The 12,280-nt window shown below is 43.0% G+C and overlaps 1 protein-coding gene across 7 annotated transcripts in view; it reads left to right on the top strand.

Moving 5' to 3' along the window:
* The window catches only part of sipa1l1 (signal-induced proliferation-associated 1 like 1), a 483,945-nt gene that overhangs the window by 257,916 nt on the left and 213,749 nt on the right, over window positions 1-12,280 (top strand). For all 7 annotated transcript variants that reach the window (XM_038784402.1, XM_038784345.1, XM_038784365.1 and 4 more), the window contains one exon: window positions 7,970-9,761. In XM_038784402.1, coding sequence (XP_038640330.1) covers window positions 8,237-9,761 — 1,525 coding nt within the window. In that variant the 5' untranslated portion in view covers window positions 7,970-8,236. The remainder of the gene's footprint in view (window positions 1-7,969; window positions 9,762-12,280) is intronic.

Raw genomic sequence — 12,280 nt, 5'->3', positions numbered from 1 at the left:
GTATAGTGTAATTCTGTAAGTATGAAAACAAATGAGTTAACCTTCCTGGCAGTGATCAGGAAGCCCGTTGGGTAATTTATTAGTGATTATTCATCTGCATTAAAACATCATCAGGATTTTTATCGTAAAACTCTTGGATTGGTGATAGCCCAGTGATGAACTTGGCCAGTTCTCACCCACCACCTGCCCCTCCTGCCCCTCTGAATTTATTGCTGCTGGCTTGGTTCAACTGGTAACACTGCTAGCTTCGAGGCAGAAGGTTATAGATTCGGGTCACACTCCAAAACGTGAAGTCTACTTGAAGCCCTGTCTGCCCATCCTGGTAAGCAAGATGGATGTTGAAAGAACCATAACAGAACCCTGGTGCCCCTCCCGTGTTTGATTCCCACTTGGATACTGTCTGCGTAATCTGCACGCTCTCCCCATGTCGGTGTGGATTTCCTCTGGGTGCTCCGGTTTCCTCCCACAAGTCCCGAAAGACGTGCTTGTTAGGTGAATTGGACATTCTGAATTCTCCCTCTGTGTACCCGAACATGTAAGCCTACTTGTGCACTAATAAAGATTATTATTTTCTCAAAAGAAATGGATCAACTGCTCATTTCCCACAATTGTTTGTTTGTGAACAATTTGCAAGATTCTGAAATGTGATGAGGTGCTTTGTAATTTTCTAAAACAAACTCCTTCATTATCATTTTTCATTGATATTGGTTTTAAACTTCCAAATTTTCTTTGACTGGATTCAAATTTTGAAACTGTAATTTGAATTTACTATTATTAGTTCAGGCCTATAGTTGACTCATCCTCTAATATAACCACTTCATTACTGTATTCTGTGTAAAAATAAAGGGTGAGAATCTCCGTCCTGGCGCACCAGATTTCTGATCGGCGCGCCACCGGGTTTCTCCGTCTCGCCAGCCGGCCAATGGGGTTCCCAGTGTGGGCAGCCCCACGCAGTCGAGAAATCGCTGGGCTGCTGGCGCAATGGAGAACCCAGCCCACGGTGTTCATATTTTAAAGATTTGCCAATAATGGCTGATACTGCTGTATGTGGGTGAGTGCATGTTAGTTCATAGAATCATGGAATTTACAGTGCAGAAGGAGGCCATTCGGCCCATCGTGTCTGCACCGGCTCTTGGAAAGAGCACCATATTTAAGCCCACACCTCCACCCTATCCCGTAACCCTGCAACCCCACCTAACCCAAGGGCAATTTAGCATGGCCAATCCACCTAATCTGCACATAATTGGAATTTCACCATGTTTCAAAATTTGTCCAGAAATGTAATTCATTTGTATAAATTACATGTTTCTAAAATTTGTTCTCTTGCTATTTATGTGACTGGCAAGGCCATAATGGTTGTGCAAAATTGCCATCTTATTTTGTACTGCTTTAAACATCAAACAATTCTAGTGAGACTGTAAGCTATACCAGGTGGAGTGCCATGAACCCTCCACTGATGGGCAAAACCAGCTGCTTTTTATAGCAATTTGGCAACTTCCATTATATCTGATGTCAACCTTGTTCTCACAATTTGGTGGGATTTGATCCCAAGTCTTCGGGATTGCTAGATTAGTGCCTCAAACACTACATAACTGTGTCTGTACATTCTCTGCTGTGCATTTTTATTAATTCTTTTTGGGATATAATTTAATTGCCCATCCCTAATTGCCCCTGGCAGTGATGGCGAGCTGCCACCTTGAATTGCTGCTGTCACAGTGCTGTTAGGGTGGGAATTCCAGGTTCTTGGCCCAGTAGTAGTAAAGGAATGGTAATATGGTTCCATGTCGGAATGGTGTGTGGCTTGGAGGGGAACTTGCAGAATGTGGTCTTCCTATGCATCTGCTGCCCATGTGCTTCTAGAGATTGAGTTTGGAAGGTGCTATCAAAGGAGGCTTGGCGTGTTGTTGCAGTGCGTCTTGAATATACTGTACAATGTACTGGTGTTGGAGTAACCAAATATTTAAAGTGGTGGATTGGGTGATGATCACATGGGCTGCTTTGTCCTGGATGGTGTTGAGCTTCTTGTGTTGTTGGAGCTGCACTCATCCAGGCAAGTGGAGAGTATTCCATCACACTCCTGACTTGTACCTTGTAGATGGTGGAGAGGCTTTGGGGAGTCCCAGAAATCCCAGCCTCTGCTGTGCTCTTGTACCCATAGTAGTTATATGGCTAGTCAGGTTAAGTTTATGGTCAGTGGTAACCCCAGAATGTTGACAGTGGGGGATTCAATATTGGTAATGCATTCAAAGGTCAAGAAAATATTGTTAGATTCTGTCTTGTTGGAATGGTCATTCTTGTGATTTCTAGAATCTAAATTTGCTGATGATTATTATGTACGTTGCATGATTGCCTTTCCCAAATTGTTTCACCCATTTGAGGAATTGAAGTGACAGTTTTTTTTCTGATAAAGACTAGCTAGATTTTTAAAGATAAAAGCATTGGTTTTGAGAATTCAGTGTTTTCATTGTAAGTAATCCAGTGACTTAACTATCTTAAGTTCTGGTAGTAAGTCATTGCTTTCTCTAATTGGTTGGTGCTCAAACACAATGAAAATAACATCCTTGTACTAGGTGGATTTAAATAAGGAGCATTAATGCCTCGCTTGTAAACCAGATTTTACAGTAGTTAAACACTCCATTCCTAAACAAAGAATCATGACTTGAGTTCTGGGAAGCTTGTCACTTAAAATGTTTTGCCCGGGAGAAGCAAGTTTCTTTTAGCCCCTGCCTGACTTGTCAAAGTGTAACCCTTCATCAAGGAAGAAATGGGAAATTTCCGCATTATCTGACTTGACTTTTCAAGTCGAGTGTGAAACTAATTAAAGATGAGTGGTGCTTGGTTTGGACATAACTGTTATTAGAAGGATAAATGGAAACTGGATGATAGTGAAGAAGGCGGGAGCAAAAATATGTCTTCAAAAATCTTCTATAGAAGTTCCAAAATTAGCTAGATTCTGGAAAGGTTCCATCAGATTGGGAAGTAGCAAATATAACGCCTCTATTCAAGAGGAAAGGAATGCAGAAGACAGAGAACTGTTAGCTTGATGTCTGTCGTGGGGCAGGTGTTGGAATCGATCATTAAGGAGGTTCCAGCTGGACACTGAGAGAAACTCCAGGTAACTGAGAAGCGTCAGTATAGTAAGTTAATCCTGCAGCAAGTAACTCCCCTCCTGACTCCCCAAAGCCTGTCCACAATCTACAAGGCACAAGTCAGGACTGTGATGGAATGCTCTCCCTTTGCTTGGATGAATGCAGCTGCAACACTCAAGACACTTACCACCGCCCAGGATAAAGCAGCTCGCTTGATTGGCAACCCTTCCACAACCATTTACTCCCTCCACCACTGATACACAGTGGCAACGGAGTGCATCATCTACGAGAAGCACTGCCAAACTCACCAAAGCTCCTTCAGCAGCGCCTTCCAAACCACAACCATTACGTGGAGATGCCGGCGTTGGACTGGGGTGAGCACAGTAAGAAGTCTTACAACACCAGGTTAAATCAAACCTGTTGGACTTTAACCTGGTGTTGTAAGACTTCTTACTGTGCACAACCATTACTGTCTAGAACAGGGGTGGGCAAACTTTTCCGTGCAAGGGCCACATTCAGAAATTCACAATTCACAAAGGGCCGCATAGTATATTAAGTAAAATAATTACTTCACCCGGTTATGACTCTGGGCGCCTCATATAGAACATAGAACAGTACAGCACAGAACAGGCCCTTCGGCCCTCGACGTTGTGCCGAGCAATGATCACCCTACTCAAGTCAACGTATCCACCCTATACCAGTAAGTAACCCAACAGCCCCCCCCGCCATTAACCTTTTAAAAAAAATTTTTAAAAAAAAAATTTAAAAAATTTTTTTTTTTTTTTTTTTTTTAATGACTTGGTGGGCCGCAGAAATACCTTTGGGGGGCCGTAGTTTTCCCACCCACCCCTGGTCTAGAAGGTCAAGGGGGCAGCAGATCCATAAGGTCATCTCCATCTGGAAGTTTCCCTCCAAACCACTTGCCATCCCAACTTAGAAAATATCTCAGTTCCTTCACTATCGCTGGGTCAAAATCCTGAATTTCCCTCCCTAACAGTTCTGTGGTTGTACTTGCACCTAATAGTCTGTACCTGTTCAAAAAGGTAGCTTACCATTTCTTGGGCAATTAGGGACGGGAAATTAATGCTGACCTAGCCAACAAAACCCAAATCCCTTTAATGAATAAGAAAAAAGGAAACCATATTTAACCAACTTATTGGAGCTTTTTGAAAGAGTAACGTGCTGTGGATGAAGGGGAGCCTGTAGTGCTTTACTTGGATTTCCAGAAGGCATTTGATAAGGTGCCACATCAAAGGTTATTGCGTAAAATAAAAGATCATGATGTAGAGGATAATACCATAACATAGGTAGAAGATTAGCTGACTGGCAGTAAAGAAGAGCATGCATAAATGGTTCTTTAGCCAATTGGCAGAATTTGATGAGTGGTGTCCCAGAGAGGTCTATGCTGGGTTCTCGTATGTTGCCATTTATATAAATTATTTAGATGAGGGGAGTGAAGGCTAAATTTGAGGATGACACAAAGGTAGGAAAGTATGTTGTGAACACAACACAGCTGTATAGAACCTTAGTTCAGCCAGACTTGGGGCCTCACGGTAGCATGGTGGTTAGCATCAATGCTTCACAGCTCCAGGGTCCCAGGTTCGATTCCCGGCTGGGTCACTGTCTGTGTGGAGTCTGCACGTCCTCCCCGTGTGTGCGTGGGTTTCCTCCGGGTGCTCCGGTTTCCTCCCACAGTCCAAAGATGTGTGGGTTAGGTGGATTGGCCATGCTAAATTGCCCATAGTGTAAGGTTAATGGGGGGATTGTTGGGTTACGGGTATACGGGTTACTTGGGTTTAAGTAGGGTGATCATTGCTCGGCACAACATCGAGGGCCGAAGGGCCTGTTCTGTGCTGTACTGTTCTATGTTCTATGTTCTAAGACTGTGGGGATGGGCGTCATTGAATTTTTTTAAAGGCAGAGGTAGTTAGATTCTTGTTAGGCAAGGCAATCAAAGGTTATCGGGGGTAGATAAGAATGTAGAACTTGAAATCCAAATAGATCAACCATGTTCTTGTTAATGTCGGAACTGGCTTGAAGGGCAGAATAGCCTACTTCTCCTATTTTGTACATATTGTTGCTCGTTTTACTGGAGTGTGATTAACACGCCTCCATTTAAAGGCTGTGTGCTTAACACTACTATGGCTCTGTATGTGTAATTATGCTCGGAGTCGCCAGGTGCCGTATTGAGACACCGTCACAAGTATATCAAGGTCAGGTTCAAAGTAATAAATCCATACACCGATTAGTAAGTCCAAACGATTGGTGTTTATTATAACAAATATAATAAATACACATGCATACGCTAAAGAGACTAACTTACTTCTAATACTAAACAACTAAATACGTATCTAGACAGGAACAGGCAAGGTCAGGGAGCAAGGCCTTCGTCCCGTTCTTGGTCTGTAACTTTCTGACTGGCAAAGTTGTCAAGGGGTAGCAAGGTCTGGATCACGTAGCGATCGTTGTGTTGGCACTTACAGTTCGATGGCTGATGCTCAACGGCCGGTGATGAAACTGGAGTCAGGATGCGATGGAACAGGTCTGGGCCGGAGCAAAACAACCGACCGAACCATGTGCGGGACCTACTCTTATAGGTCCTAGAAGTCCGTGCCCCTTGGGGCGGTTCTTTCACCTGCTAGGTATCGATTGGGTCTCTCCCAATCGATATCTTTCAAACTCCCCAATCTTAGGGTCATTCCTCGATGGGTGGGGCGGTCCCTCCGGCTCTTTGTGTTGGTTGCTTTGGCGCCATTCTGTCTGGGCGTCTATGGAAAAGTATCCATTGATACTTAAATGTTTCTATTGTCCGGGGTCTGGATCTGGATCACCTCATTACTATGCAGATCTGTTTCCCATTTGCACCTTTGGCTGAAACTCTGCACCTGGCTAGAAACTGGTTTCTGTACGTGCAGAATGCAAAACAGTCTTCTGCAAGCTGTTTGTCCTCACTATGACTGTTTTTCCCTGCAGTCTTAGCAGTTCTCCATTTTGTAGCCCAGTGCCCATCTGAGATGGCTACAATATGCAGAAGGTTTATCAGCACTTTGACACGGCCAGGGGTTCAAAGAATCAAAACCAACTGATTACACTTGGAGCCCATAACAAGATTATCAACTGATCTTCTACATTTAGATTATTTAGTCATGCTTTGACTAGAATTTAGAACGGTATTGTTGTTTCATGTATTCTGTAAATATTCTTTAGTGCAAGTTTAGGCAGCTAATCAGTATTAAGTATTAAATAATGCAGGCCACGATATGTTACCAGCAGCGACATTCAGATGGTTTGGTTGATAGTTAAGTTGCCACTCCCAAGCACAACGGATGCTCCTGGCTTAGTTGGTTGATCTGTGCAAACATTTAGTTGTCATTGTCAGTCAGTTTATTTAAAATACTGGTGTCAGTTCACTGCAGGAAAAATCTTACTCAAAACCAATATTTTATGGTCTTATTTCATTGCTCACGTTGCTGCCACCACTACCAAATGCAGATCAGTACTTAACTCACATCCATCTGCTCAAATGCTTTCTTTGGACACAAATAAACCTAGGTTGGAAGGACAGTGTCCTGTGTCGGCTGCTGGTGCTCCAGTGGAAATAGTCTGCAAATTTCACCTACCCATCAAAATATTTTGGTTGTTGCAACATCAAGAAATGACATTGTGTGATTTCTTAACTTACTATTTCGATTTTGTGCTGCTTTTTGTACATTCAACCATAAGATAGGTATCCTTCATACATCAGTTATTTTCATTTAGATTGCTATTTTGGGTTCCTCCGATGGGTTACTGTGCAAGTGGTTGTGTTTTACTGAGCCATGCAGGTCATTAACATCTGATCACTTCTGAGCTGAGTTATCTGAGCTCGGGTGATGATATCAAAGCGGATATCTTTATCCTTGGGTTATGAAATGGGAAATGCAGTCGGTCAGAGTTCTCATTCATAGTCGCTAGTTGATGATGTCTGCTGGAAAACTCATGCGAATGGATTCTCAGCATTGAGGTGGGTTTGATCTGGTTGGTTGAGTGAGGTGGGATTTTGGTGTGTTTGACTTCATTCCCCGGTGTGAGCCCTCCTCACCAGGTTAGAAAGAGAAAACTTGTGTATTTGTGACCTGGTATTTTTAAGTGAGTAATCCCTCAGCATCTATTGTTGATGGGAGGTAGGGAATTTTATTAATGGCCACAATATTGCTCCTGAAATGTCGAGCTTGTTTCAGGGGGTGGGGGGAACGAACAGGTACAAAGAAATAATGGTTATTTCACAGTACGTTGGTGACCTTCCAACAAAAAGGACTACGATCTTCACATTTGCTTTTCAGTTTGCACAGCACGCTTACTACATTTAACGTTCTGTAGCAATGAAGAGATACCATCTTCTGCAGTCTTCATTTGCAATCCTCTCCAGGGGTTGCCTCCGAGTTGGATTTTCCAGTGTCCTGTTTGTTTGTTTCTTTCTCCTTCCTTGCTGCAGCCTTCCTCCATTTCAGAATTCACCTCCACTGTCAACTCAAAGCCTGTTCACCCCCTATGAAGCAACATTTATTTCCTTTCCTACCAGAGAATTATCTAAATGTTGGGGACATTAATGGAAAAAGTGAGACATAGTGTTATCATATTTTCAGATCTTTCAAACAACAGTCACTTGTTTTTCTATAACATTCCTTGTGTATGAAAAATGTTCCAGTTCCAATAAAAGGTGATTGTCATGAAACATTAACCCTATGTTTCTTCCTGCCTTTGCTGAGTGACCGGCTGTTACCAGTATTTTCCTTTTTTACTACAGCTTTCCAGCATAAGCAGTATTTTGCCTATTTTTTACATTTTTCAAAATATATTGCAGAAATAAAATAACCAGGACCTTATTTTGTTCTTTTCAGGTTTTCTTCAAGCCTTGGCAGTCGAGTAATGGTACTGTCCAAATTCTATATTGTGAAGATGTCCCGTGGATCGTTAGACAGCAGCTCAGATTATAAACAATGCCAAGATGAATATATGTGAAAAAGACGTTACAGAGTAACAGAAATCTGTCGACATCCTAATTCTTCAACTTGACTTGCTTGGAGGTTGCTCTCGAGGAGATTCTTACTTCCAAAAGAGATGGTTGGACATTTAGTCGAAGCTGTTGGGAGAAAGAATTGTGGAGCATGACCAGTTTAAAACGTTCCCAGACTGAAAAGGTGGGTATTGGTGCCACTGCAATTTTAGGCCCTGAGCTAACTATTGGTGGACGTTCGGATGACTTCTACGCCCGCCGATTCCGAACACCGAATGGCACGTTTGGTTCAGCAAGTGTGACTGGGCCACCACCTCGAAGCGAAAGTGCTCACCATGTTGGTGGAATGCCAGGTGTGCCTAAAATGGGTGTTCGAGCAAGGATTGCTGACTGGCCTCCCAGGAAAGACATGGTTAAAGACTCTTATAGAACAAGTGACCAAGAATCTGCAGGGAGTCCAGATGGCACTGTCATGTCTATCCACTCTAATAGTCCAAACAGCCGAATGAGCCAAAGCAATCAAAATTCTCTAGAGTTATTGGCATCCAGGAGGACGCACAGTGACTACCTACAACCCAAGGCGCAAGAGATGGAGAGCTTAGATTGTAGGTTTCTTACACCAGACAGTTACCTCCAATCTCCTGCAAAGGGCCTTCGCAGAATAAGGCAGCGCAGTAATAGTGACATCACTATCAGTGAGCTGGATGTCGATGGAGCTGAGGAGTATGGAGCATTGAGTCACAAATTGGGACCTGCTCTTCACCGTGAATATGGCAGCACTTCCTCCATTGACAAACATGGAATGTCAGGGGACAGTTTTTTTGATTTATTAAAGGGTTATAGAAATGAACAGACAGATCAGCGAAGCCCAGCACCAGAACAACTCTGTGAGCTACTAAAGGCAGAAGCCAGTAAAGCCTATGGTTCAAACATTGAAAGCTCCAAATCTGACTTTGTAGATGGTTTCTTTGCACACAGAGGGAGCCCCAGGCCACTGCATAAAGAAAGGGAGAAACCACTTAAAAGGCGATCAAAGTCTGAGACGGGTGATTCTTCTATTTTCCGCAAATTGCGCAATGCCAAAGGGGAAAGTGAGCTTGGCAAGTCAGGAGACTTTGAGGACACCAAATCAGAAGACAGCCTGAAGGGCTGGACTTGCCAGAAGTGCTTTGCTCATTACGATGTGCAGAGTGTGCTGTTTGACTTGAATGAAGCTGTAATGACCAGGCACAGTGTTATTAAGCGGAGGAACACCACAACAGGTGCATCTGCGGCCGCTGCCGCCTCACTAACTGCTGGTCCACTAGCACATTCGATCAGCTTCAGTTCTCCCTCAGGCAGCACAGAGGATCTGAACTCGAAAGAGAATCTCAACGTTGACTATGGGGATGAAATAAGCAATGAACTTGTGCTAAGCTGTTCGTACTTCAGGAATGAGATCGGTGGAGAAGGAGAACGCAAGATCAGCCTATCGCGGTCAAATTCTGGGTCGTTGAGTGGATTTGAAAGCGCATCTTCTGAATTTTCCCTGAGTTCCCACTGCACAAATGCGGGAGTTGCTGTGCTGGAGATATCAAAGGAAAACTTGGCAGTACATTGTGACAAAGTAAAGAGATACATTGTGGAGCATGTGGATCTTGGAGCTTACTATTATCGGAAATACTTCCATCAAAAAGGTAAACCTCTAATTCATCTCTGGTTTAGTATATTTGGTCAAGATTCCATATTTGTGTGGTGAAGAAATCTGTAAAAAGTGATGTAGGAGCATAGGAACAAGAGTAGGCCATTCAGTCTATTGAGCTTACTCTGCCATTCAGTGTGATGATAATCTTTGTTAGTGTCACAAGTAGGCTTACATTAACACTGCAATGACGTTACTGTGAAAATCCCCTCGTTGCCACATTCCAGCGCCTGTTCGTGTACACGAGGGAGAATTCAGAATGTCCAAATTGTTGGACACTTCAATGCCTTTTATCCACATGATCCCCATTTACATTGTTGTTAATCAGAAATCTACCAATCTCTATGTATTGAAATTCTAGCTTGCAAATATAGGTATCACATTTTGTCTTTAAACTAGATATATAGTTCTAAAAAGAGGTGTTCTTAAAATGGTATCTCGAGAATTGAACAAAGCAAAGAATTATTTATATAAGCCAACATTTTTTAGGAATAAAAAATATCTGTCATTTGTATACACTAAAATCTATCTATGGTAAAGTGACAGGGAGGGTGTCATTTGTGGGACATTTAATACGATTAGTCACGTGAGAGACAATTAATTAAACAATCAGTAAGTGGCACAAGAGAACAGATCAGTTCCACATTATGCTGCATTACATGAGGTTCAGTGCCGTCACGTTTCCAAGTATTTTGTTATTTGTAAGTACTCTTTACCCAACCATGATGTGTAAATTAGGTCAGAAGTGACGGTAGTTTACACCAGAATAGTAACCCAGCTTTCTCACAATTTCAAACTTTAGAAAGTTAATATAATTTAACTTTAATAATGGTTTCAGTTTGTCTGAAATGTCCTTGGAAAGGAGTGATTTGTTTATCACTTTGGTCATGCTGCGGCCTTCCTTTAATCAGCACAGATGTTTTGTTGTCTGCTGGGACTCATTGGGAATATGAAAAATGTATCATTGTTTTAAAACCAAGGTATAAAACATTTTCCTTCCCTCTTCGCACTCATTAATGACCTATAACTAATTGTATAGTGTACGTTTTTCCCCAAAGCAGTCAATCTGCACAGATAACACGCCCATCTTTCATGTTTTACTACAACATGCTGAATGTTGGAGACAATTTATAAAAGCATTTTTATTGAGGGTTCATTTTGGTTTCATAATTTTCAATGTAACTCTTCCTTATTAACTTTAACTGCATACAGAAATATGAGTTGTGATGAGCCCACAAAAGAGATAATTGCAGAACGTACTGTTGCCGTAAGTGGCTCAAAGAACAAAGAAAAGTACAGCACAGGAACAGGCCTTTCAGCCCTCCAAGCCTGTGCCGACCATGCTGCCCGTCTAAACTAAAATCTTCTGCACTTCCAGGGTCCATATCCCTCTATTCCCATCCTATTCATGTGTTTATCAAGATGCCCCTTAAAATTTACTATCGTCCCTGCTTTCACCACCTCCTCTGGCAGCGAGTCCCAGGCACCCACTACCCTCTGTGTAAAAAAAACTTGCCTCGTACATCTCCTCTAAACCTATGCCCCTCGTACCTTAAACCTATGCCCCATAGTAATTGACACCTCTACCCTGATAGCCTTTGACTATCCACTCTGTCTATGCCCCTCATAATTTTGTAGATCTTTTATCAGGTCGGCCATCAACCTCCGTCATTCCAGTGAGAACAAACCGAGTTTATTCAATCTCTCCTCATAGCTAATGCCCTCCATACCAGGCAACATCCTGGTAAATCTCTTCTGCACCCAATCAAAAGCCTCCACCTCTTTCTGGTTGTGTGGCGACCAGAATTGAACACTATATAGATAGATAGAACAGTACAGCACAGAACAGGCCCTTCGGCCCTCGATGTTGTGCCGAGCAATGATCACCCCACTTAAACCCACGTAACCCGTATACCCGTAACCCAACAATCCCCCCATTAACCTCACACTACGGGCAATTTAGCATGGCCAATCCACCTAACCCGCACATCTTTGGACTGTGGGAGGAAACCGGAGCACCCGGAGGAAACCCACGCACACACTGGGAGGACGTGCAGACTCCACACAGGCAGTGACCCAGCCGGGAATCGAACCTGGGACCCTGGAGCTCTGAAGCATTGATGCTAACCACCATGCTACCGTGAGGCCCCAAGTCTGGCTGAACTAAGGTTCTATACAGCTGCAACATGAGCCAATTTTTATACTCGGTGTCCCGGCCAATGAAGGCAAGCATGCCCTATACCACCTTGACTACCTTCTCCACCTGTGTTGCCCCTTTCAGTGACCTGTGGACCTGTACACCTAGATCTCTCTGACTGTCAATACTCTTGAGGGTTCTACCATTCACTCTATATTCCCTACCTGCAATAAACCTACCAAAATGCATTACCTCACATTTGTCCGGATTAAATTCCATCTGCCATCTCTCTGCCCAAGTCTCCAAATGATCTAATTCCTGCTGTATCCTCTGACAGTCCTCATCGCTATCTGCAATTCCACCAACCTTTGTGTCGT

The sequence above is a fragment of the Scyliorhinus canicula genome, chromosome 2 (genome assembly GCF_902713615.1).
Source record: "Scyliorhinus canicula chromosome 2, sScyCan1.1, whole genome shotgun sequence".
NCBI classification, from domain to species: domain Eukaryota; kingdom Metazoa; phylum Chordata; class Chondrichthyes; order Carcharhiniformes; family Scyliorhinidae; genus Scyliorhinus; species Scyliorhinus canicula.
This window is presented reverse-complemented; position numbering and strand designations above follow the sequence as displayed.